Source organism: Cydia amplana, chromosome 21, assembly GCF_948474715.1.
Source record: "Cydia amplana chromosome 21, ilCydAmpl1.1, whole genome shotgun sequence".
Classification (NCBI taxonomy): domain Eukaryota; kingdom Metazoa; phylum Arthropoda; class Insecta; order Lepidoptera; family Tortricidae; genus Cydia; species Cydia amplana.
The window spans coordinates 4,528,883-4,556,070 of record NC_086089.1 but is presented as its reverse complement, the minus strand read 5'-3'; the positions used below and the strand labels follow the sequence as shown (position 1 = coordinate 4,556,070).

The 27,188-nt window shown below is 36.7% G+C and overlaps 3 protein-coding genes and 1 long non-coding RNA gene across 4 annotated transcripts in view; 1 reads left to right on the top strand and 3 right to left on the bottom strand.

The window, feature by feature from the left end:
- The window catches only part of LOC134657853 (ras-responsive element-binding protein 1-like), a 53,305-nt gene extending 45,033 nt beyond the window's left edge, over positions 1 to 8,272 (bottom strand). Inside the window, exon 1 of the mRNA XM_063513431.1 lies at positions 8,007 to 8,272. The gene's annotated coding sequence lies outside the window, so the exon portion shown is untranslated. The remainder of the gene's footprint in view (positions 1 to 8,006) is intronic.
- LOC134658185 (disintegrin and metalloproteinase domain-containing protein 10-like) overlaps positions 1 to 27,188 on the bottom strand; it is a 392,100-nt gene that overhangs the window by 107,190 nt on the left and 257,722 nt on the right. The gene's annotated exons all lie outside the window — the stretch shown is intronic.
- LOC134658187 (uncharacterized) lies at positions 14,060 to 15,674 on the bottom strand. Its single transcript, XM_063513796.1, has 3 exons — positions 15,539 to 15,674; positions 15,174 to 15,263; positions 14,060 to 15,060 (listed from the first exon to the last, which is right to left on the bottom strand). The coding sequence occupies exons 1-3, from the start codon at positions 15,672 to 15,674 to the stop codon at positions 14,060 to 14,062; spliced, it is 1,227 nt and encodes a 408-aa protein (XP_063369866.1).
- Positions 20,330 to 21,477, top strand: LOC134657895 (uncharacterized). Its single transcript, XR_010097655.1, has 2 exons — positions 20,330 to 20,803; positions 21,224 to 21,477. It is a non-coding gene; the product is annotated as an uncharacterized LOC134657895 (long non-coding RNA).

Sequence of the window (27,188 nt, the reverse complement as noted above, 5' to 3'; positions counted from 1 at the left end):
AAGTAGACCGACATTTGAAAAATGTCTGGATTGGAACTAGACCGACATTTGAAAAATGTCTGGATTTTGGGATTCATATCTGCATTGAAAGTTTTTTATTAATATAAGTACGGTGTAATCTATTATTTTCTTTATGTCTTGTCTATTATTTTCTTTATGTCTTGGCTAAGCGCATGGTGGAGGAACTAAAACGACAAAAATGTAAACTTAATTCGACAAAATAATTACAACAATTTTCTCATGGGACCTAACATCTTGCAGAATATCTAGAATGTAATACAATGTTCGGATCGAGTGGACAAAGGCGCCGCGCGGCGCTTTAGAACTCCGGGAAAGTAATACTATATTACTGGCCGATAAGCTTGTTTAGACAGTTAGATACTGTAAAACTTATATTCGTTTTTCAATATGATTTTGAGATTAACTGAAACGTTTCTGTTGCAGTATCTTCTTCTTATTATTTAAGAGCTGTGCTCTTGTCAGTGGAGCAATCTCCAACTCGTCCGGTCCTCTGCCAACTCCTTAATATTCTGGTATGACACGACCTGAACCTTTTCTTTTATTTGGTTGAAAAAAAAATACTCGGTCTTCCTCTCCTTCTCTTTCTTTTTATTTTTCCTTCTATGATGTTCTTAAGGAACAGGTCGTGTCTTAGCAGATGTCCAATTAGTGTTGCAGTATGTTTTGATTAAAAGATTCGGCTCGGAGCAAAGCTTCGGTAGCTTAGTTGGTTCATAAATTACCCATGGACCGGTATCATACCTCATGAGCCTCGACCACTTCGGAACTAGCTTGATGTCCTTATATCCGTTTTTAAAAAATAGCCACAAAAACTCTGTGTTGACATTTTCTTCAACAACATCGGCTCAGTTATTTCGATATTATCGACCTTATCGTTAATTGATTGCATTTTGAGTTACATCGTGGCATTCGATCGATGGATCGAATTCATTGCGCCTACTTAGCCGGCAAGCGATTTGCTGCAAGGCCTGTAACATAGGTCTTTTGGTGGAACAAACAAAATAAGAATAGGTATTAAGTACAATACATTCATTTCACAGACCGTTTCGTTATTTATCTTCTGGTTAACATAAATACAACAGCATGTAAGTATATTAATTGTCTATGCTCAATTAAATAGTTCACACCTTAACTTCTCATGAGTTTTCTCATTATTATTTCTCTCTAAATGATTTACTAAGATTCTGCGAACGATTTATGATGTTTACAGAAACGGTTAATGATTGTTCAATTATCAGTTTATCGATTTATCATTATCTTCCTCGAAATAGTTAAATAATTAGTCAACAAGAATGATTACCGCAGGTGACAAGAATATAATCAGATAAGTACCTGATTATAAACGAGATATTTTAAATCCCTATCTCAAAACGTTCGAGCATTCTTAATGTGTTTGGCAATATTATATACCTAATATCCCAGGTAAACCGCATAAGAATATTGAAATGATAATCAGTTTCGCCACTTTTTTGTCCAAGATGTCGAAAATCATTAGATTACCCCTTACAACTAAGGAACAAAATTTAGATTTTATTTCTAGTTTGGTCTAGGGCTAGCGCTTAGTCACATACCAAATCTTTTAGATATTTTTGAATCCAGGACTGCCCATCGACTGTAATTAAAATTAACAAATAATTTCTTAACACAATAATGTCACAAAATGTTATGTAACCAACTTGTCACATTGCCTTTATCACGGCTCGGTTAGCCAAGATTGATTCTTATTTATCTATCACACGTCTTCCGACAGGTATTTAGATAGCGGAGCCAATTGGTTTACAATAGATATACGATGCGGTTATAACTACGTAAGACCATAGATAAGAAAATGAAGAGATGTCAATTGAAAGTAGCGTGAACTTTCCGGAAGATGCCCTAGATGGCGCTCGTGAAAAATGCCGCAGACAAAGTAAGCTTGTCGGGGCACAAACCTACCTATGGCCTCTCCAAACGTCACCGACAATCGCATGCGATTTGCAATACATTGCGGCATTTGGTCGAACGATTGAATTCTTGCTCCTACTTAGCCAGCAATTATCTAAAATCGCATGCCATTTGTCGCAACATCTGTAGAAGCCTTTACCAAAGTATTATTGAGGCTATGCAGACGCTAACTACGCAAAACATTAGGATTAATAACAGCTGTTGTGTACACCTTTCAAATAGGTACCTATAGTTACAACAGGTGTGCAAAGCGTGTAGGTACATGGTAGGAAATAATCACATTCTACTAGATTGTAAACAGTCAAAGAACCTAGGACACAGGTCTGTGACCTAAGGTCCCCGAGCGCCCTACACGAAGCAAACTCAAGGAATTGCTAAGCTTAGTAGGCAAATTAGGCATCATCATGGAATTCATGGAGGAGTTGAGGTTTGAATATAACACGACCTCTTTTCATGCTAAATAGACATCTACGCGAACAAATTGCCAAAAAAACAATCAAGATGGTGATAACAGGATTGTCCTACTAGCCTTTGAAAATCTGGTTACCGTCATTCAAATATTTTACTTTTCTTTTGTAAAATGTAGATGTAAAAATAAGAAAATTCGTTTAGCGTAACGTAACGGCGTGAAGGGTCACGGTCCTTGCAGTCCTGCAAGAGCGAGAGGCAGTTATCTGCTAGAGTGAAATAGAAAAGATTGGATGGAATGTATGAGAGATGATATGAACAGGAAGGAAGTGTAAACGAAATTACAGAAAATACAAACGATATTAATGAGTAGTAGATGATTAATGAGAGACTAAAAGGTTTGGACAATACAATTAATACAATTATAAATCAGATTTAATTAATGATGTAGGTAGGTAGTTAACATATTTAAGGCACTAGGAAAATAAACTTAATGTTTTAGAAGGAAAATGGTAAATTATCCTAATGTTTTTAGGGTTCCGTAGCCAAATGGCAAAAAACGGAACCCTTATAGATTCGTCATGTCTGTCTGTCTGTCCGTCTGTCCGTCCGTATGTCACAGCCACTTTTCTCCGAAACTATAAGAACTATACTGTTGAAACTTGGTAAGTAGATGTATTCTGTGAACCGCATTAAGATTTTCACACAAAAATAGAAAAAAAACAATAAATTTTTGGGGTTCCCCATACTTCGAACTGAAACTCAAAATTTTTTTTTTCATCAAACCCATACGTGTGGGGTATCTATGGATAGGTCTTCAAAAATGATATTGAGGTTTCTAATATCATTTTTTTCTAAACTGAATAGTTTGCGCGAGAGACACTTCCAAAGTGGTAAAATGTGTGTCCCCCCCCCCCTGTAACTTCTAAAATAAGAGAATGATAAAACTAAAAAAAATATATGATGTACATTACCATGTAAACTTCCACCGAAAATTGGTTTGAACGAGATCTAGTAAGTAGTTTTTTTTTATACGTCATAAATCGCCTAAATACGGAACCCTTCATGGGCGAGTCCGACTCGCACTTGGCCGCTTTTTTGTTAAATACGTCCGAAATCCCGTCAAGTAACTAAAAAGCGGCCAAGTGCGAGTCGGACTCGCCCATGAAGGGTTCCGTACTTAGGCGATTTATGACGTATAAAAAAAACTACTTACTAGATCTCGTTCAAACCAATTTTCGGTGGAAGTATAAGTAATGTACATCATATATTTTTTTAGTTTTATCATTCTCTTATTTTAGAAGTTACAGGGGGGGGGACACACATTTTACCACTTTGGAAGTGTCTCTCGCGCAAACTATTCAGTTTAGAAAAAAATTATATTAGAAACCTCAATATCATTTTTGAAGACCTATCCATAGATACCCCACACGTATGAGTTTGATGAAAAAAAAATTTTTGAGTTTCAGTTCGAAGTATGGAGAACCCCAAAAATTTATTGTCTTTTTTCTATTTTTGTGTGAAAATCTTAATGCGGTTCACAGAATACATCTACTTACCAAGTTTCAACAGTATAGTTCTTATAGTTTCGGAGAAAAGTGGCTGTGACATACGGACGGACAGACAGACGGACAGACGGACAGACGGACAGACGGACAGACAGACAGACAGACAGACAGACATGACGAATCTATAAGGGTTCCGTTTTTTGCCATTTGGCTACGGAACCCTAAAAATGGGTGAAAAATGAATACTATGTAGGTACCTATATATATGTGTACCATTGTAACCCTGATCGGTCCTGCGGTTTCGCGGAATTCCACGCGCCCATAGGCTACGGTGACCTTAGTATCAGGCGGGCAGTATGTTTGTTTGCCACGTGATATGAAAATTAAGTGTCCACTTATTCTAAAAAAAAACCCGTTTTAATGCGGTTTCAGTACCTGTCACTAGAAACAATCTTTAAGAAATCCTATTCCTATCAGAATTCCGTGACAGTATTGTCATAACATCTCAAGATTTGACGCAACATCTCATTACTTCTTCGTGTCTCGACCATACAGATAATGCTTTAACGATAGCATTAAGTACATAATGCTTTTCTCAAGAGCATCTGATAGGATATCGTTGCGAGATATGATGGAACTAATGGCTCAATCTGTGATATGGAGTTACGACAAAATCTGGTTCACGGTTGGGGGGTTTGATTTGTTTTTAAAGGGGTTTTCTGAAGCGCGAGTAGGAGAGTTTATACAAAGTAGTTAATCTTCAAGGGTACCTACTCATCTACATTTCACGCAGAAATCGCAGGTACAAGCTAGTTTTACCATAATCGAGTAAAAATCAGGCTTTTTGGACGTCAAATAACGCACCTCCGTTAAAATTTTACATATCGACAAAATACGGACAAAATTAAAGCTAATGGTCTGCGACTGCGATAAAGTATGAAATTAACTTCCTTAACTCTTTTATGGATGTTGTTTAAAATATGTACCTCTGATTCAAATGTTTTTAATCTAGATGGCCAGGAAGTGTATGTGCGTTTTTTTCAAGTAAGCCATGTTTTTAGAGTTAGACAACGCTAAGTTCTATGAAATAAAATAGCACTTGCAGTTTTGCACAATCTGGGCTATCAAAATTGCTGCCAACTTAGCTTCGTCTCTACCTATATCCCAGATATATTCGATTGGCCAATTTAATATTCAATCATTGCTTTTGTATAAATTTAATAATTTTGGATAATTATTGTAATAGTATGTCTTTTCCCGGTAGGTACCTACTCAAACAGTATCCGTACCGAATTAAGTCAAAATCAGTTCAGCGATTTAAGCTTGAACAGACTCGTATTTTTCGCTTTAATAATATTAGTAGGTCTCTGTAGTAGTCTGTATCCCTTATACAGATTTCCATAATCGGCTAAAGATCGATTGAAATTAACCGATTTTCCTACATTCGTAGGATTTCTAACTGATACCGGTACTTGGTAACAGTCCCTGTTTTAAGAGGACCAGGAAACATCTCAATGTATGCACATCCGCACACCGGTAAACAAGCCACAACACAATCAAAGATGAACATTGAACAATCACTCATGTTACTTACAATCATTCAAGATGACCGTTTCCCCTTTCAATGTTGATTGCTGATCTTGTTTTGTGTACAAAAGACAAGAGATTTGGTTCTGTAATGTACCCAAGGTAGTTTTGTTCTTATTTGTTATTACAATAATATAAACTGATTATTGTTAGAACAAATACAGTTACCCAAAAATACGTTGCCAAGTTTTTTAGGAATATTTTTTTCTTAGTTACACATCTTTTACTAAATTTCATTTAAAATTAAAACAACAATCTTCTAAGTGAAACAAAACGTATTAATTTCAAAATATTCTCATTTGAGTTTTATACACAAATGCAAACATTTGTTAAATTAAAATGATCAACAATATGTAAGTTGTACAGTAAAAAATCTCTCGGTCAACGTCAGTAGGTAATTTATATTTGCGACCGACCTGTAAAATCTATGGGTAAGTATAGGTAAATTAACCCTTTTATTGGCAAATAAAGAAAACATGAGTTCAAGCTTGCGCTTGATAGAGCAAAAAAATAAATACAAAAGAGGGTGTAAAATATTTATCTTGAAAGATACATTGCCAAGAAAAGTGTTCGTAAAGTGTGTAGTTTGATTAACTTTTTACTAAATTAGGGGTTATTAGTTAAATTCTATGTAGTTTAGTATGTGGTTATATCCTTGTTTGTATGAATTGTGCATAAAATGAGGTGTCACAGGGAGGTAAATAATCCGATACTTTTCCTTTTCGCCGTCGCAATAATCAAAGAAGAAAAAAAAGCGGCCAAGTGCGAGTCGGACTCGCCCATGAAGGGTTCTGTATTTAGGCGATTTATGACGTATAACAAAAAACTACTTACTAGATCTCGTTCAAACCAATTTTCGGTGGAAGTTTACATGGTAATGTACATCATATATTTTTTTTAGTTTTATCATTCTCTTATTTTAGAAGTTACAGGGGGGGACACACACATTTTACCACTTTGGAAGTGTCTCTCGTGCAAACTATTCAGTTTAGAAAAAAATGACATTAGAAACCTCAATATCATTTTTGAAGACCTATCCATAGATACCCCACACGTATGGGTTTGATGAAAAAAAAATTTTTGAGTTTCAGTTCGAAGTATGGGGAACCCCAAAAATTTATTGTTTTTTTTCTATTTTTGTGTGAAAATCTTAATGCGGTTCACAGAATACATCTATTCACCAAGTTTCAAGAGTATAGTTCTTATAGTTTCGGAGAAAAGTGGCTGTGACATACGGACGGACAGACAGACGGACAGACGGACAGACAGACAGACAGACATGACGAATCTATAAGGGTTCCGTTTTTTGCCATTTGGCTACGGAACCCTAAAAAACTGATTCCGCTTGCGCTTTTCTTTTATTTAATAATCTCATTAGTTTTTTGTTAACGGGCGTTGCTTTATTTTCCTGGTAAATTAAACGGCCATCGGATATCTGTTCGGTTAAATTAGTAGCATCATTTTTTTTTACTCATTTTGAGGTATTTAAAAATTGACAATAAATTAGGACTGACGTACCTACTCGATTTTTATTGTTTCAGGATCTTGTGCATTAAATCTTAGCTGTTTAATGCACAAGATCCTGTTAGGTTTTATTTTCTTATTAGATTCTAATGTTTTTCTTATTATGGTGTATAGGTCGGTATAAACCTTGCATTTATTTTACCGCCGGTTTTGGAAACGGGTTCATAAAATTTAGATTTTCAACAATTTTAATTTTAGTCATTTTTAGTCGTTTAGGTTTTTTTTGGGTGGCTTATTAAAAAGGTTGCATACTTAAATTAAAAAAGTTAAGTCGACTTTTTCAAGACAGTACTTTGGTTAAATAGGTACATCAGTAAGTGTTACATATTATCTCATTTAACATTCTTAGTGCAATAATAAGTTTCTTAAGAAAATGCCTTATCTCTTATTACTAAGTGGCTTGCATGCGTTGGTTATTAAGTAATTGGGAGATTGCGCATAAACAAATGAAGTTTAGACATTAGGTACTTAATTAATTAATTATTTTGCTTATCAGTTAATTAATAATCGATAGGTGTTATTCTTAAAAGACAAATCTGACATCATCGTTGGCAGTTATTTATTATTTCAATGATACAGATTTAAATATTTTAAATACCTATTTCAGCAGTTTCAGTAGGTAGTAGGTACCTACTAGGTAGGTAACGATGAGTTGACTTTTTACATAATAGTTTATAGTGAATAAATATTGTGTTAATTAATGTTTTTGAAATTATTACCTAATAAAAATCAACAATAACAACATAACTAAAATAAAGTCGAAAATAAGCTCGCAATACTTACTTTCACTACCAAAAGACGTTAAATCCATTTCAAAAAATATCCTGCAAGATTTCCGAATCGTGTTCGATTTTCAAACGGATTCTAACTTTTTTTCGCGCATTCCCGTGACCTGAGGTCAAGACTCGATTATTTGACAGCCGGGGCAACCACGCGCGGCCTACTGGTTCAACAAAGGACAGGGCGACGGTCCAACGATAATTTGCATTGTAATCTAATCGAAATAGCACTCACCCAATCGTGGATAATTTCGCGGTATCAGTACACGCCGAAATTCAATAAAAAGTCCAATTTCACCAGCGTCTCAGTCCACAAAAACACCTTAAACTTAATTATTTGAGCACAGATTTACAGTCTTATAATGAAAACACTACGAAAATTAAAACTTAAAAGGCACTTATTGGAATTGAATATTGTTACGTTTTGCGTCCGCAGCGCATCTTGCGCGAGCGACAACCTCACTCAGTGAGATGTCGTCTCCTTGTGATGACTCGATGAGAGTACGCACTGTCGCTCTGCTCTCGGGGGAGCAAAAGATGGCCGCCGATTGGTCGAGAGCGGCCGCCGGGCGCAGGGAGAAAACGAGAGGGCGCATCTCGCGCGGGCCGCGAGTGAGCAAGACAGATAGCGGCGTTCGTTGCGTCGCTCGGCTACAGAGATTGTCTACGGGCGCGTCGTGGATCATTTTGTTTGAGAGCGCGCTATCATAGGATGGAGATGCCGAACGGGCCCTGTATTATTTATCGGAGTTAGGTATTGTTTTTATCTAACTAAAGATATTATTATAGAGATAGGCAGTTTATGTATTGTACAGTACGTTGTGAACATTAATTATTTCAGACGATTTCATCAGCTTAAAGTAAATGTTTGTCTTAGTACATAGGAAGCAAATATGAATAGGATAGGATCATACCTACCTTACATGTAATTCTAACAGGTCATTAACTTAATGAATATGATCAATGTAGTTAATTACGTAATTATAGGGTAATTGTGTCAGATACCGTCCAATTATAGGAGATGCCAACTTTGAAATGCGAAAAAAAATTTATTTAAGTACTCTTACTTAAATGTGTATTTTTTTTGTATTGCTCATATTGTCTATTTCAGGTTAAAATTACTAAACCTTAAATAACATTTACGGTTTATTTTATTAAAAAAATATTTGAAAAAGTTCTGTTATTTTAGTTTCCGACCACCTATGAGCTAGTGTTCGTCCGCGTGACAGATACCTGGAACGGTTCTCAAGGGTAAGATATACGTATGTCCGTATCAAAATATTCAAAATTATAAAACTATAAATAATATTGTAAAACACGAAATGTTGTACTTTTTAAACGCATCGTCAATCAAAACGACTTCTAATAAGATTGCAGTTAGCTGCCAATAAGAATTTGGGGAATAGCAGTGAAAGTGTTCTAGATACACCGCTCAAGAATGATTAAAATACAAAATCAAATACGTAGGTATTAATTAGGTATCATTCAAGTAATTTAATTTAACACTTCCTTTTTTTTATTGTTAATACAATACAATACAAATCCTCTTTATTGCACAACCTCGGAATAAATGTACATGGAAACACAAGTAATACATGAAGACCGAGGTAAATAACAGGCGGCCTTATCGCTAAGGAGCGATCTCTTCCAGACAACCTTATATTCCGAAGCACAAATTATATTGTACAGAGCTACATTATGGTTTTCAAGGAGCAGCGTAGTGTCCGGCTTACGTACGGCCAAGTTCGAAGAAAATACCTAATATATACGTAAGTGTCAACACTTTATTTTTTTACAAAATAATAAGTGCGTGTCCAGATAATTTTGAACACATCAGCAGCTAAGCCACCTCTGCCTCCTCTTTCTATGTCTGTAATTTTACCCATCAGGTTAAAGTTGACTACGTAAGTAGTAGTTACGTAGGTACCTATTGTTTACTTGTTCTTCGTCTAACTAAAGTTAGTTTAAATTCTGACCATAACATTCTACAAATCAAGTTACTCATTGGAGCATTAATTGGCGCGCTTAATTACGAAACTACCTACCGACGACTTAGATCAAATCAGATATGTTTTGTATTAGATGTACCTATAGAGGTAATATCACATACAACGGATCTACTAAAAATCCTAAACATTTCAAAAATCAATACATTATCGTTCCTACATCTCCAGTGACCTCTGATATCGGTCAAACTTCCCTCTTACAAACAGAACGTCACAATTTCTACCACGTATGAAGGCGCTTACGTCATTTAGTTCTAAACGCATCTTGCCCAGGCGCATCTGTCAACACGTGGTCAGCTTTGCTATAACCATCACTTAACGGGCGCTTGCCTTTACAATCCAGTGTAAGTCTGATGAATGCGCATATTTACTATGGATATAAAGCCCATTTTTAAATTGGTTTTTGAGAAATTTTTTTCAACGATCGACGAAAATACACCGGCATTGGTAGTTTCCTCCTCCATTGACCCGATAAGGCGTATTTGGTTTCGGCTATGGATTTAGATAGAGATAAGGGAATGAAGATTTAAATTATGTTGTTTTTGAAGGTCTAGTTTTGATTAAGATTTTTTTTCGATAAAGAAGCAAATCCTAAATGCGACTGTTTGCTTTTTTTGTCCGTATTTATGGGTTTGCAATCATTAATAGCCAATACCTACGATAATTAGGTACCTACAACATTTGTTGTTAGAAGTTATGTAACTTTTCAACTGTTTTAAGATCAAGGTTAGCAAAACTGTTGCAAAAGTTACGATGAAAACTACAACTCAACAGATGGCGTTAGTATACACATTCACCTTAAATATAGGGGTCGTAAGTCGTAACGTAAGTACAATCGGAGTAGGTATAGACGGTAGACCTCCAGTGTTTGAATGAACAAGTCAGTTTTAAAACTTTTAGCAGTCTGAAAAATAAAGTTTGTGAGTCGTCATGGGGTGGAGGATTTTTGAATGATCAAACGAACTTACCATAAGTGAAGTTCGATCATAATTATCTTGTCTTCGTCGAAGAGATTTAAAAATATTATGTTTTACTAATGTAGTTATGTCCAGAGCAACTTGCGAACCTACTCGCACCAGTATTTTAGCGCTGAAGGAGGGTAAAAAGGAAAAAACTTTTCGATACCTACCCGCAACGCTACCTTATATAAGGTCTGCCAGCAGCTAGCGACCTCATTATTTTCAGAGTATACCGTAAGCATTGATTTTGAGGGGCCCAGAAAGGGAGGGAGGGTTTTAAATCTCTTCGACGAAGACAAGATAATTATGATCGAACTTCACTTATGGTAAGTTCGTTTGATCATTCAATTATCTTGTCTTCGTCTCTTAGATTTAAAAATATTATGTTTTACTAATGTAGATGTTCAGAGAGTAAAAATCAATGCTGCAAAATCAAAGGTATAGCGACAGGTATATAAATTATAATAAAAAACATGTATAGTCACATGATATTTATTCTAAATTAACAAATAATCGACAAATAGCTTTTACTTAATTAAGGATTATTAATAACCGGTCTATTATAAAAATTTGCAAAAACAGCTGACTGGTTAGACCAGCCAGCTGCTTTTCTGATCACCTCAATGCTAATGCCAGCCCGTGAGGCTGCGGAGGTTGTGGCATGGCGCGTCGAATGAGCGCCAAAAATGCTAGTATCAATGCCACTCTCCTGGAGGACCTGTTTAATCCAGCGACCGATTGTTTGTGATGAAACAGGTCTGTAAGGCTTCTTATGGGTGAGTATGAGTTTGTCTTCATTCGACCTATAGGCTGCAGTAACTGCAATATATTTTTGTAACGTAGCCGCCGGGCATATGCCTGGCCTTTGATTAAAAAATGGTAACTCTATTACTGGTTGTGCTCGCCCAATTCCCGATGTTTTAATTAAATCAGTTATGATAATTACAACCTTATCGCTGTAAAATTTAATATTTGAGATTCTAATCAAAGATAAAGTTTGGGTCCTTTGAGCAGTAGCCAAAGCAAGAAGCATAACCAGTTTTTTACTTAACTTCTCTAAATCAATTGTATCATTTGATAAAGAATCTAAATAATCTAATACCGTACTAGGATTCCATGTTACACTGTAACGAGGGAAAGATGGCCTTAATTTAAAAACACCTCGAAAGAACCTTCTAACATTCTCGTTTTGACTTATATTATTAGATGAGATCAAAGACACGGCGGATCTATGATTATTTAGCGTACCATAGCTTGATCCGCTTTCAAAACATTTAGACAGGAAATCTAGCAATGATGGAGTTCTAACATCAAAAAAATCAACCTTATTTTCTTCACAATATTGCCACCAGAGCTTGAGACTAGAAGAGTACTGTGACTTGGTACCTTGTGTTACTGAGGAAAGTAAGACATTTAAGGCAGACTCTGGTACCCCTTTTTTGATAAAGCTTTCCCTGATAACACGCTCGCTGCCAGGGTAAGGTGTTGGTGCAGCGGGTGGGTTAATCTGAAAGCAGATGAAAGGAGATATTTATTCGGAGAAAAGAATTCTACTTCACCCATACTTAATATCTTAAAAAGGGGATACCAGGGTTGCGACGGCCAGTAAGGAACGATAACTATACCAGTCGCGTTATCCGTAACGATTTTATTTAAAGTTTTTAAGATAAGTGCAAACGGTGGAAATGCATAGAAGAAAAAAGGTTTCCAATTAATAGTAAATGCGTCAATATTATACGCGTACGGATCTCTTTTCCAAGATATATATTTAGGGCATTTAGCATTTATGCGGGACGCAAATAAATCAATTTCTGGTCGACCAAACTTCTGGATAACCTTAATGAAAGCTTTGTCCTGCAATTGCCATTCGCCGTCAATGTTAATTTTCCTAGACTCACTATCTGCTTCAATATTTAATGAAGATTTAATATAAGATGCAAAAATAAAGATCCTTCTTTCCTCGCACCACTTCCATATCATATTAGCCACATAATTAAGGTGTGGATATTGCACGCCACCCATTCTATTAATATACGATATGGCGGTGGTATTATCAACGCGAAGGAGTATATTACAATTAGCTTTATCCTCAGCAAATGATTTTAAACCGAAATAGACTGCTAACAGTTCCAGATAGTTAATGTGATTTTTACGTTCTATATCAGTCCATTGACCTCCGGTTTTCTCACCATCCGAGGCAGCACCCCACCCGGTAGTGGATGCATCGGTAAATATTTCTTGTATATAGTTATACTTTTGAACAGGGTTAAAGGCTGTCAAAATGTTATTTTTCCACCACCGTAAATCATCACGCACACTATCTGGAACTGCCATAAACTTATCGTAATCATCATTAGATTTAAGTAAAGCCAAATATTTTGCTCTCTCCATTGACTTAGTGTAAAGCCAACCATATGTGATTGCCGGGCATGCAGCTGTAAGTGTGCCTAGAAGGCTTGCGAAGTCACGAATACGAATGTTTTTAGTATTTAACAATTTATTTGTGCGTTCTAAAATATTGTTCCGTTTTTTTTGTGGTAATTTTAAACACATCATTTTAGAATCTAGAACAAAACCTAAATATGTACTTTCTTTTTCCGGAATCAAATTGCTTTTAGTATAGTTAATAATGAATCCTAACTTTTCTAGGCATTCAATAGTTTGGTTAGCATTTTTTAAACAATCTTCTTTAGTATGTCCTATACAAAGTATATCATCGAGATATCTTACAGACTGAAAACCTAATGTTCTTAAATATGCCGCGACCGGTTGTAATATTTTTGTAAAAATATACGGAGCTGAAGAGAGCCCGAATGGGAGAGCCATAAATTCATATATCTTATCCATAAAAGAGAAACGTAAAAATTTTCTATGAGACTGGTGAATAGGCAATAACAAATATGCTTCTTTCAAATCGATATTTATCATATAGCATTCTTCTGTAATAAGCTTTGTCGCTGTTCTGATATCTTCCATTTTAAAATGTTCAGTGTGAACATATTTATTTAATTTTTTAAGGTTTAAAATAAACCTCATACTTCCGTCACTTTTTGGAACAAGGAAGATATCAGACAGAAACTGGCCCGGTTCGGGTTGACACTCTTTTATTGCATTAATATTAGTTAAATGTAATAGTTCTTTTTCAATCAGCGATCTGTCAGAGATGGAAAAAGACTTCTTAGGGTAACTTTTAGGATCTTGTTTAGGTATTGTTATAAAGGGAATTTTGTAACCTTGTATCGTATTTAGAATAAATTTATCATTAGTTATGGACTCCCACGCATTTAAAAAATATTTTAAACGACCAGCATGTACCTGTGAGTCTATGTTTGTGGCTGGTTGGCTGACGGGCGCGCTGCCTGCGCCGCTTGTCGCCTCGGTGGCGGAGGCGCCGGCGGCGGATGCTGCGTCTGTCGCCGGAATGCCGTGTTGTGGGCTGGGGGCGCTCGGCGCCTGGGCTGGTAGTACGAGTATCCTCGGAGCCCACCGCCGCGGCCGGGATACGGCAGCTGGCCGCCTCGCTGTAGGCGTGGGCGTGACGGTGGGGGCCTCCAGTTTAAACCGGAACTTGAAGCAGATGCTGTGGGTGCTGCTTGAATCAACTGCCCAGTTTTCTTGATGCCGCGGGAGCTTTTAACTAAATCGCCAAGCTTTTCGCCAAATAAAAAGCTATCCCTTTTCCTATCTTTGAAAGGGTCAATGAGCGATTTGTCAACCAGTGGAATTACGACAGACCGACGAGTTTCAGTTTCGGCGAAGTGAGCGTCGGCAACTAATTTTCCGACGTCGCTTAGCGTACGTATAGCTTCAGCTATATTAGGCTCCTTTTTCAAAAGGGAGTTCATAGCCTTGCCTAGACCTAAAAGGGCTTTTCCAATCTGCTGTTGTTTGGCAAGAATCCTATTATCTCTATTTCTAGATGCCTCGGTCAGCATGGCGGCTATTTCCGGATTCAGAGTTGGGGCTTTTGAAAAAGGTACGTTTTTTGGAAATAAGTATTTTTTATGTAATTCTTCCTTTGCTTCTTTTTTTAGCCCATTCAAAAGGATGTGCTGAAAATGTTTAGCAATATCTTCGTGAATGTTGTCGCCCCACTCAACAGTGTCTGGCTCAAACTCGCCTAAGGCTCGTAATAAATCGGGATCAAAATCCTCGGTGACAACGGTGATCTCGTCATTGGTATTTGTTTCGGCAGGAACTAAATCCTTTTGCACGTCTGTATTGCTAGGCGCCGAATTTTCTGCTTCGGCATGAACTTCTGCGGTACATTGGACCACGTGACTAGCAGGGGCAGCTAATATAGCAGATTCCGTTTCCAATTTATCTGGAAATTTATAAATAAGCATTTAGCAGAATAAACGCATGTAATTCACACACGAGTGATTAACAGAGCCGTAATAGACAAAAAATATGGCTATAGAAAAAAGGTATATCTACCTTCAATTGCATCATCGTAAATGTACTCGTCATATTGCGCAGCGGAACCTGCAGGCTCATAACACGTGTCTCGTTCGTATTCTTCATGATCTGTAAAATGCCATAATAATATTAAAAACCCGTGGTTAATCACGTAATATACGTTTAAGTACCTACGCAACAAAACATGGAGGTACTTTTGTTTTACAAATAAAATTTGTACTTTCCACTACAAATGCAGTGAAGGAAAAAATTGCTACGGGTTAATATCTCGTATTAACTCTGAGCAGAAAAGGGCTGTTGGCCAATATCGCGTATTGGCTCGAAGCGAAAAAACATTAAATAATGGCATATTTTATCACAACGAACGAATCACTTGAACTTACCTTCAATTATATCATGTTCATCGTCCGAGTAAACAACACGGTGAACGTTCTGTTTTTCTTTTAACTTTGCCTGGTATTTTTTTATTCTTCTGCGCCATTTGTCCTCTTCCGCCTCGTCCCTTTTACGCTTAGGCATCGTACCTAACACTTTAACAACTCGTAGAACTTATTTTAATACTAGGTGCGAATGCCGCGCGCGCACGAACAATAATGAGGTCGCTAGCTGCTGGCAGACCTTATATAAGGTAGCGTTGCGGGTAGGTATCGAAAAGTTTTTTCCTTTTTACCCTCCTTCAGCGCTAAAATACTGGTGCGAGTAGGTTCGCAAGTTGCTCTGGACATAACTACATTAGTAAAACATAATATTTTTAAATCTAAGAGACGAAGACAAGATAATTATTAAGATTTGTGTTATTTAACATTCGGGATTTTAGACTACCTATAGGATGGTCTCATCGGCAAAATTGCGTGTAGAGAGAACTAATGTATTTTTGTGATTTAGGTCTCTAAAGTCGCCCAAAATGGTTTGTGTGACCATCGGTTGATGTATCCTCATTTGATTTGCGAATTACGAACTTTGCTGTCACACTTCCGTGTGTATTTTTATATGGTCCTCTAGTTTTGTTGATCCGTTGTTCGTCGCTTAATTTACGTATATGACTGAAAGAAGTCTTAGATCCGGGCAAGCGCTGTCATGAGAATAAATCCTTTGCTATAATACGTAAGTTGTATGTTGGTATTAGGTCACTCTGTGTATCACTATCACTACATAGTATAAAACAAATTCGCTTCCCGCTATCTGTCCCTATGTATGCTTAGAACTTTAAAACTACGCAACGGATTTTGATGCGTTTTTTAAATAGTGATTCAAGAGGAAGGTTTATGTATAATTTGTTAACCCGTGCGAAGCCAGGGCGGGTCGCTAGTTAGGTATATTAGGTAATAGGCTTAGTAATAGGTATACATATATTATCTAAATGTAAAATGGTGAAGGAATAATGCCTGCTCACAATTACTCAGATGTTTTTAATAAAGAATAATCTCTCGCCATGACATTAATTGATATTCGATATCGCATAGATAAGATAAACCGTTGTCTGGGATAGAAATGTTTTCTTGTGGAAAACCAGAAAGGATAACGTCAATTTAGATATTGGAGATTTAAAACATAAATATGCAAGTAGTCATAAGTCTCTGGATTGCCATATTTACATAACTTTAACGGACGGAAACCTTAGGAAGGAGTTTCTAATGAATTTCTTATTTAATCGGAACTGTAATCAACAAATGTGTGCATATCTGCGGGCACGGCCGTGCCCCCGCCAAGACGAGACAAAGGGCAAACGGAATACTATGTTTGTTTAAAATAGCATAAAATTTAATAAAATAAAATCTTAGCTCACTGTTCCTGAATTGTATTATATGCGAAATTTAAGTATTTAGTTATCTTGACTACCATCAAATATTATGATTGTCCTCTTTCCTCCTATGACATACAATGTAATCCCATCAAAAACATTACCTACATGTAAAAAGATGCAAGTCTCGCAACGATGTTCTTCTACTACCTACTAAAACTAGCCAAGTAAAATTCAGAACTTTAATTACATCCCAAGCGAACTAGAACCTAGATCTCAATTCTTTTTCCGGCGAAATCAACAACGACGCAAGCATATTCTCAATATTGAACTTGGCTCTCATTTAACATTTATGTTTTTGATGGGATTCAATTCAACGTCATATGCAAAAATTATGAAATTAAGATTATTTGTCAGGACGAATGCAAGGAAAATATCGTCGTGTGTATGTGTATTAATTATAAATATATATTAAAATCCAAGATGTTTGTTATTGGACAAACAAGACTAAAATCTTATCAATCCTCTTTGTACCGCCAGAGTGCACGCACCTAGTAAATATCTCTGATGCCAAAGGAAATTGAACCTTGAATCGCTGTAATAAAGTCCTTCAAATGTATAGCTTCTCTCACTTTATCTACTGTGGCGTATCTTATGTACTTATTTACTTATTAATCTTATTATTGATAGGTACTGATCAAGGTTGGCTCATGACTGAAATTGGGATTTATCTTTATCGGGCATTATGTTTAATTATATTTCACGGAATAGGTTAGGTTAGATTACTGAGGAACAAAGAACAAATTAATCTATCTAATACCTTTAAACGAGCAATTCTTGCATATTTATTTATTTATTTATTTATATATATATATATATATATTTCGGCGATCTCGGAAACGGCTCTAACGATTTCGATTAAATTTGGTATATGGGGGTTTTCGGGGGCGAAAAATCGATCTAGCTTTGAGCTAATTTTTGAGATTTTATATGTTTTCCGAGCGAAGCTCGGTCACCCAGATATTAGGCTTTAACTGCCGTATTCGAACTTCAAGATATTCACAAGAGACGACACGTACTAGATCCATTCTAGATACGTTATGGTTTAGATTTCAACTAGTTCTCTTTTGCAGCGCAATTCGGGCAACCAATGTCACTTTTACGATAGATCGTGTTAGATATCTATTAGATGTGAATTAGATCTCTAAGTAATATCTTGTGGAAATCGTTCAAGAGTATCTCCAGAATCACGGAAATGTCAAATTTGACAGGTTAGATCTTAAACTTATCGTTATCGTATCTTGGCGATGTCTAAAAGATATCTAATAGATGTCTATTACAAAATCCGAATCGGGCCCTAAAAGTGGTAACTGGGGCCGCCGTCGCCGGTCGCGTAACGTCGTGGCCGAGCCGTTATTTGTCTCTGTTAGTCTGCAATCAGGAAAATACTGTACCTATTGATATTTTATTTGTTAAAGTATATATTGGTCGTATAAGTAATGTATACTTAGGTACATTTTATCAACAGATTTCAGATTTGCGTAATAACCGCAGAACATCAGGAAAACTGGCCATGTATAATGCACTAAATTAGTAATTTTCAATTTCATTGACGTACGTATTGTAATAATTATAGATGGGGAAAATAACGTACTTGCCTATTGCCTAATACGGTAGGTAAGTAATTCATTTCGCTATGTAGCGATACAACAGTCTTATTTTCTATAGATACCTAAATAACTATTTTTTCACCACACCAGCTCGGAAAGGCTTACTTTGCACTTCAAAAACTGATACTTAGCAATAAAGTTGCATTTTATTCACATCACATGTGAGGCAAAGTAATCAAATGCAAATTTTGAGTTGTTTTCTTATGTTTGCTGGCAGAATTGACTTTTAAATGATGATTTTGGATGATAAATATTTAATAACATTCATTTGGATTTGATTTGGTTTGATTTTGTTTTATATTTTACATTTAATAATAATATATGCTTCGGGTTGGTATGGTGAAAAATTTTGTGTTTCACTCGGGGGCAAATTTTGTATAACCCTCGTGCTTTGAAACCCTTGCAACGCTCAAGAATCCATTTTTCGAACCACTCGCTACGCTCGTGGTTCAATTTTGGAATCTTTCGCTTGCTCAGGTATCAATATTAGCACGAGCGGTTAAACAACAACTTTGCCCCCTAGTAAAACAAATAACTATTGTTCTTATTTACTGACAATATGGATTGACCAACTATAATAGGTATACAATTACTTATCCAATAAAAAATCGATGACCCTCGCGTACCTACACACGCTCCCGCCGTTTTGCGGAAACCGTTCGAAATTCGAAATTCATTCACGAACGACCGTTTACAAACATGGCCACCGACGGAAAAAATAGTAGGACAGGACGTTCGGGCCACAGTTTACTAAATACGGGCTAGCTAAATCCTTTACAACAATAGTCTAGTGCTGTTGTCGCTTGTGGCACCAAAATATTGATAAAGCATCCCTTCCCGATGAGGCGACGGTACTAAGATGCGAGTGGAACCTGGATAACGTGATGGAAGTGATGAAACAGCCAATAAATAAATAATAAATAAATTGAATAAAAAAGCCTTATGTTTCTTACAAAAAAATAAAATTACACACTTTTAAATAAACCTATTTCTACAAAACAGTTCTACGTTCTAACATCGCTTTATACTTAATTTATAATATCTAATAATGTAAGAACCCCTCGCTACTCGTAGGTGAAGGCCTCCTCTAGTGATAAACAGCCAATAACGTGTAAATTTCGCGTTTTATCTTGCCTGATATTAGAGTCCGTCTTGGTCTAAGCTAACTGTGCGCTGACTTGAACATATTTTCATAGAAATTTGACATTAGGTAGTAGACTCTTAATGAATGAATGAACCAGCATACACCATCAAACACTTTTCGGAGGAATTTATATTTAAATTTCTTAAGTTCACCGTTAACCTCTTGATTCGAGCGATAACCTCGATTTAAATTAAAAATGTAGATATAGCTATTTATCTAAACTACACATATACGTATTTAGGACTGTAGTAGCTCTTGCCCAGTTTCATAATAGTCATAAAGGTCAAGATATAATTTAACAAACTTCATGAAAGTGTACAAATGCAAGTTGAACTTGAATCTGACCTCGTTGCACTCAGTCATTAAAAAGACGATAAACTCAATATTTTCGTGTCTCCAATTACGCAACAAAAACATAATATCATCCTAAACGTATCGCTAATTCCATAATAGTGTGCGTTTACGAAGCATATCGATATAGACGTAAAAAGTGAACAATCTTCAGCTCAATCTGCCCATTACCGTAGAACAATCATTGCACAATAGACGGCACACGCCGGCTCTCATGTAATTGAAGCTAGATGGTTTAACGCTGATTTGCTTGCAGTTTTTCTTAGTTTTTTTTTTTTTAATAGTTATGGCCTGGATGCGAGTCCTTTAAGCCAAGTCTTTGTTTTGCTATTTTTAAAACACTTCATTTAAAGAGTTAAATGGCAGAGAATGCACTATTAATTTTGTTAAAACACTTCACTTTAAATCTTCAACGCTGTATTTTTGATATACTTGTATAACGGAACGTAACTGTCAACGTTTTTAAGAATGTCGTTGAGGCGGCGGGGGACATTATTATCAAACACTTCACTTAATTCACTTGCAAGGATGAGTCTTTCAAACGCAAACACTTGGCATTTAAATATAAGGTGTTCAACATCTGCAATGCTACCATTCTGGCAGTGAGGACATGTACCATCGGCTATAATCGAAAATCTGGCTAAGTGCGCTGGTGCACAGTTGTGACCAAATCTCAATCTATTGATTGTGGTAATAAAGCTACGACTTCCTATCTTTATCTTCTCATACCAAGGCTTTCCAGGTAAGTCGGTTTGAATACTAGCGTACCATCTTCCTTTTGTCTCTCTGTCTCTGTTTGTGTCTCTGTCTGTGTATCTTTGGTCCATATATCTATCCACATCTTCACAACATCAGTCTTAACAGAAGCTTGACAATCAGTTAGTGGAATTCTAGTACTACATCTTACATCTAATTCGTTAATACCTAAATAAGCAGCTTTATCTGCAGCTTCATTCCCTGTTATTCCAGTATGGGATGGAATCCACATAAAATTTATATTTACATTAATGTTTTTCAATTGTAATAACATCTTTTTAATTTTATACAAGATAAAATTATCTTTATAATGCAATTGATTATTCTGTAATCCATAGATTAAGCTAAGTGAATCAGTGAAAATAAAGAAATGCTTATATTCTGACACTCTTATTATAACTTTCAGGGCTTCAAATACAGCATACGCTTCAGCCGTAAATATGGAACATAAATCGTGCAACCTAAAGCTCTGTACAAATTTAGTTTGAGGATCATACACGGCACTTCGAACATGAGACTCTGCTTTACTACCATCTGTGTATAACTTATAGTAATTTGGAATTTGTGACAAGAAATGTAGAAAGTCAGTATTATTATTGATAGATTTTGTGCATACTGTAATGTTTAAAAGTTTACTATTAAAGCTATCTTCATAACATGGCCAAATTTCATTTTTATATATATTACAAAACTTAGCTTCCACCTGTAAGAGTAATGCTGTTAACTTAGGGATCCTGGGATGACCCTTTATACTTCTTATTACACTTTGGTTATCTTTAGCATATATCTTAATTAAATATCTATAAGCTAACAACACCCATCGAACAGGTAAAGGCAGTTTTTCTTAGGATTAGAGGCGTTTTTACACATATCAGACCAGCTATCATGGTCGCATTTTTATCACCTTTCATGCCATGCGTCACTTTCGCACTTACATATTTGTTAGAACGTGACAGCCATGGAGACAAATGATAAAGAGCCGGCCATTTTAGCCCTACTGGAGTACCAAATTAAGTCTTTTGATGCAATATAAAGAATGTTGGGCACCTCTCTTGGGTCTTTCAACGAATTCTAGCGATAGAGGAGATTTTGATGTCCCATTAGATGTTAGAGGTGCACGTGGTGCCTCACGGTACTGCTCAATTTGCTTACTGGTTAATCTGGCATTGCATATCTATAGCTGGTCAACCAAATCTTGTCAGTAAAAAAAGGCGCGAAATTCAAATTTTCTATGGGACGAAATCCCTTCGCGCCTACATTTTTCAAATTTGCCGCCTTTTTCTACTGACAAGATCTGCTTGACCATCAGCTATAATATAAAAACATTATATGGTGGCACTTTATTCCATTTCAATCAATCAATAATCATTTATTTCAAATAACAAAGATTCATAATACATGGTTAGTAACATAATAAATATCTGTATAACTTATTGTCTACGTTAGTATTCTTATATCTAAGGTATTTGTACATTAAATAACTAAATACATACTCCATTGCAACAGTGCGCACATCACTCGACTACTTGAGCATAGTTAGTGATGTGCAAACTGCAGCAATGCCATATAAAAGGACAATCAATCCTATCCGCTATCATGGCCAGCGGGCTCAGCACGGTTCCATTTTTATCAACTATCTTTCTAATTGTTGCATAAAAGCAGTCAACTCTCGCCTCCGCAAACATCCCTGATGCGCTGCAGAAGCGGGGCAGTCGCATCAGCACCCTGAACGCATTATTATATTGTACGCGTAGGGCTGAGTACGTTTTTCGAGTGTAGTTTACCCACAGGCTGCTCGTGTAAAAAGATGTGCAATAAGCTTTAAAAAGCGTTTTTTTAACTTCGTTGGAGCAACGAGCAAACCTGCGAGCAAACATATTGGCTCTCACTGACAGCGCCCTACGCTCCCTTTCTAGATCACTATCGTCTTTAAGACTCGGAGTAAGTATATGCCCCAAGTATTTAAATTGCTGCACTCTTTTTAGTGGAGAACCATATAATTTAACCTCCGGCACACTACTAGGCACTTGATTTACTTCTCTATGATTCATTTTTCCTTTCTGTGCCTTCATTCAAAATTTTAATAAGCGTAAAAATAATAAACGTAGAGTAAGTATAGTAGGTACGTAGTATGTAGATTTTCAGCACGTCTCCGCAATCAAATCCCACCCATACCAAAATCTTGGATCCACCACTGCTAGGGCCTGCAGTGGAGTCAGTATGACAGACATAAGCACTAATCGTATTACTGTATAAAAACGCCTCTGCGGTAACTGACACTGGCCGGTAGGAATTTCTAACGACCACTTACGCTCGCTAAGAAAAAAGTTAAGATTCTACCTCACTCGCTTCCTTACAATCATTGGCATAGTATATTAACCAGATTTCAACCTTATTGCAACGAGATAGGGCTTTCTAATGGTCAGTTATATGTGTTGTTGTTAGTACAATCCGTCGCGTGATGAAAATGATGTATCGGCCACCGGCTTTCTTTCACTTTCCTTTGAGAATAAATCGGTTTCGTTTAGCTGTTCCCGGTTTGTTTTTATTAGTTACCGTGATTTTGGGTAGATATAACTGTGCTAATTAATGTAGGCTGAGTTCTTTTCAGCTGAAAATTTTGTCGGAAAATAATAACAATAAGTAGTAAATTTATCGAGGTTGAGGACAGGAATTTTCGGGGTTATTTACTCAGGTTGATGGTCACCGTATATTAGGTTCCAAAGTAAAACCTAACCTTTGCGGCCCTGGAAGGTAGCATTTTGTTTGCGTCTATCAGCATTACTTAAGCATCGTTACTACATGAAGCATTGCAGCAGCTGAAACGGGCGATGCCCCAGCAGTCAATCTCATTGATGAAATGACAGAGATCCGTTCTAATCGCAACAGTACTGTGCTGCACTAGTACAAATTAATTTTAGGGATTTACCAATGCAAATCCCTTAATTTTAGGCCTCCATATCCCAAGCATCCCAACATCCCGTAGTTTCGACCGAAAGTAGGTACCTACATAGTTGGAAATTGGAATACGAGTATACTTTGTCCACAAGGCAGAAACTTTGCATAAAATAAGCGGTCTGTCCAAAAAAACTAGCTGCACATACCAAATACAGGTCAACCATCCCAATCCTAGTATATGTTTGTTTGCGATATCAAGAGGTCTTGGAATTTCAAACTTAATAATTTCAAGTTTCATGAATCATGTAGGCCAGGGCAACCTTCTTTTGTTTCAATACACAACGTCATAGATGGCGGCGGTTTTACCGAATATTATGCTTTTGATTCTATATTTTTTTATGTTGACAAGATGGCTAAGTAACTAAAAACGGACACGTACACACAAGCTGAAATTAATCACCGAAATGGACGGAATGTCTTTGGTCACGGATTTTTTCTGTTCTTGCATTAGCTAGTTCCTAACCTAACAGTATTGTATTGATTTCCTATATATTCGGTATAATAAATGCTTTGTCCAAACAAATCTAGCAAGTACATCTCTCTCGAGGTCACCCATCCCGATCCTATCATTTGGGCACATATTTGTTTGCGATATCGCTCTCTGCGAGTCAATATTGTCACGTCGTATTATGGGGTCAGTGACCTCGGTGCATTGCGCGAGAATTGTATCTGGAAAATTGTCATGTGTAAGATACATTTAATTAAGTGTAAAACGAGAAAATATTGAACTGGGGTTCTTGGCCAATCTTTTCAGAGAGGCCAGCCAAGATGACATTGACAAACGCCACGTACGGCCTGCTTCGAACTTTAAGATACGTCAAAAATTTGCTAAAGAATACGATATGGATCGGATATGTTAGTGTCAAAAGACATATTCCATGTTCCCTGATCACATATCTCACACATAGACAAATATATGTTTTGATTTTCGAGCGTACACATTCAATAACTACGACTTCAGAAGGTTGTTTTCAGAATTTTCCATGATTCCACTTTAATTCATTCTGTTGTAATTAAATGCAAATTCATTTACAACAACACATATTCCAAGTTCCCTGAACACATATCTCGCCAGATGAGCCTTTGTACCACCGCAGCTGCGCACACATAGACAAACATGTTTTGATTCTCGAGCGTATAAACCTTAACTATTCAATACCTATTATTTGCTGCATGAAAGGACTGTTGCATAAAGAAAATACCTTGATATTGTACAATTTAATAATTGCTGGTAAAAGGAAAGTCACATGAGGTTTTGGGCGCCCGAGTTTTTTAAGCGAGACAAGCCTCTGTCTCTGGCAAGGACGCTTGAAAGAAATAGATGGAAATTTAAAATAAGAATAAAAAGCTAACTTAGGTTAGGCCTTTAAAAACGTAGGGTACCTTCAACATTAAATGTAAACCAAAAGTTTCCGTAAAAAAATAATCGACATTAATTGATAGCTCGACGAGTTGATGATGAAAAATCGCAGGCCATTCTCTATGAAGACTAAAGTTGGACCGGGATGTTTTGCGTAAGTATTAATACCTACACTTAAGCTAAAACTGTGGAAAGAACTATGGCGTGTATTTCCGGACCGGTACGTACTTCAAACCTTCAAGAAAAGAGCGTTATACTGCCAAGTAAAATCCGGCAACGCACTTGCAACTCCTTTGGTGTTGCAGGTGTCCACTGGCTACGTTAGTTGCTTTAAATACCATCAACAATTTGTCCACTCGTTTGCCCTGCCGTTTGCCGAAAAAAACCTCCAAAAACTCCTGAGAATTTTTGGCTAAAGAAATTTTTCATTTTGGAGACCTTCCCCATGCTTCGACTCAAATCGCCGAATCAGATTCCTTTAATCTGTTGTTTTGCCTTTAACGTGATGTTTCGTGGCCACCCATCACGAACAAAAGGAAATAATTAAGACAATCTCATTACCCACAGACAATGACGACGACGATCGATGTAAATGAACTCTTTAACTTAATATTCTCAATTCTCTCAATGCCTACTTGCATAATTTACTGAACACTGTTTGATTGTCACGTTGGTGGTACGTATAAAGATCTTGTACCTATGTATAATTATAAAACGGGTAACAGTAACAATGTAGGTATAACTTTTACGCGCTCTAATGTCTTTGTTTTATACAATTTCTAGCAACGAAAACTAGTACCTGGCATAAGTGGCAATAGATTACGAGTATGTTATATACGGCGCCAATGAATTAGAGATTCACTAGATATGAAAGAGTAACGATATGTAACGTTCCACGGCAAAAGGTACCCTATGGCGGTTGGCGCTTACGCTATTATTAACGCCGCTCCAATATTTTTGCGGCCATAAGGTACCTTTTTCCGTGGAACGTCACATATAGTTACTATTTCATATCTAGTGAATGTCTTATTCGTTTCCCGAATCGCGCCGTTAAACGTTAATGTCAAATTTCATGTTATTTCAGAATGTCGTTTTAAATTGAGAGCGTTTTTTCGATTGTGGTGGCTAGGTTCAGAGGGCCTACCGCGAACCACGTTCGACGTGTTGCCTCTCTGTCGCTCTTGTAAATTCGTACGTAAGTGTGACAGGGAGGCAACACGTCGAACGTGGTTCGCGGTAGGCCCTCTGGGGTCCCTTTCTTTCCCATAAAGTTTCAAGTCATAATGTTTGTCATATTATCATTAGTTATACTCATAAAACTGAAACCGTTAACATTTCAGGATTTTCACAAGAGGTTAGCTTAAGTTTTTTGTTGTTTTTGCATTTCCATGAACCAAATGACTATAACGAAAATGCGGGCAAGCAATTTATTCATGACTTAAAACTATTTGGGAAACAATAGAGACCCCTAGGTTCATGTAAATCTTAACCCTTTTAGGTATGAGTTGAAAGTGCGTAAATGGTTTAATCGGTTACCTTACCACATTAGCAACTACTTTATCCTATGCGTACACGCATATAGTCATTGACGTATAATATCTAAGGACGGGCTAATGGGGCACTAAACATCGTACTAGTTCAGCGGTGCTACCCACGAATTCCAGCCAATCGTGCAGTCTAACACGACTAGTTGCGACCAATAGCGCGCGTAATGCGAACTCGTCAACCAATCGCGCGCGTGATGCGAACTCATCAACCATTCGCGTTGTAGCGATTTCACACCGCTGTACCGGCCCCTGTCGTGCCTCATTATTATTGCCCGTAAAGCCAGTCCCTAGATATCTATGTCAATGCATATAGTAATACTTTGCCTTTGCGCCCTCATTATTATTTGATCACCAAGCGTAAAGTAAAGGCAAGGCCGAACTTAATTATAATAAGCATTTCATCTCAGCCCGGTTTTGTAATTATTTTAATTTTTATGTCAACGTTACAACATGTTAACGTGTTAACTAGAGTTGGTTAAGTCTAATTGAGGCTTCTTTTGTTTTTA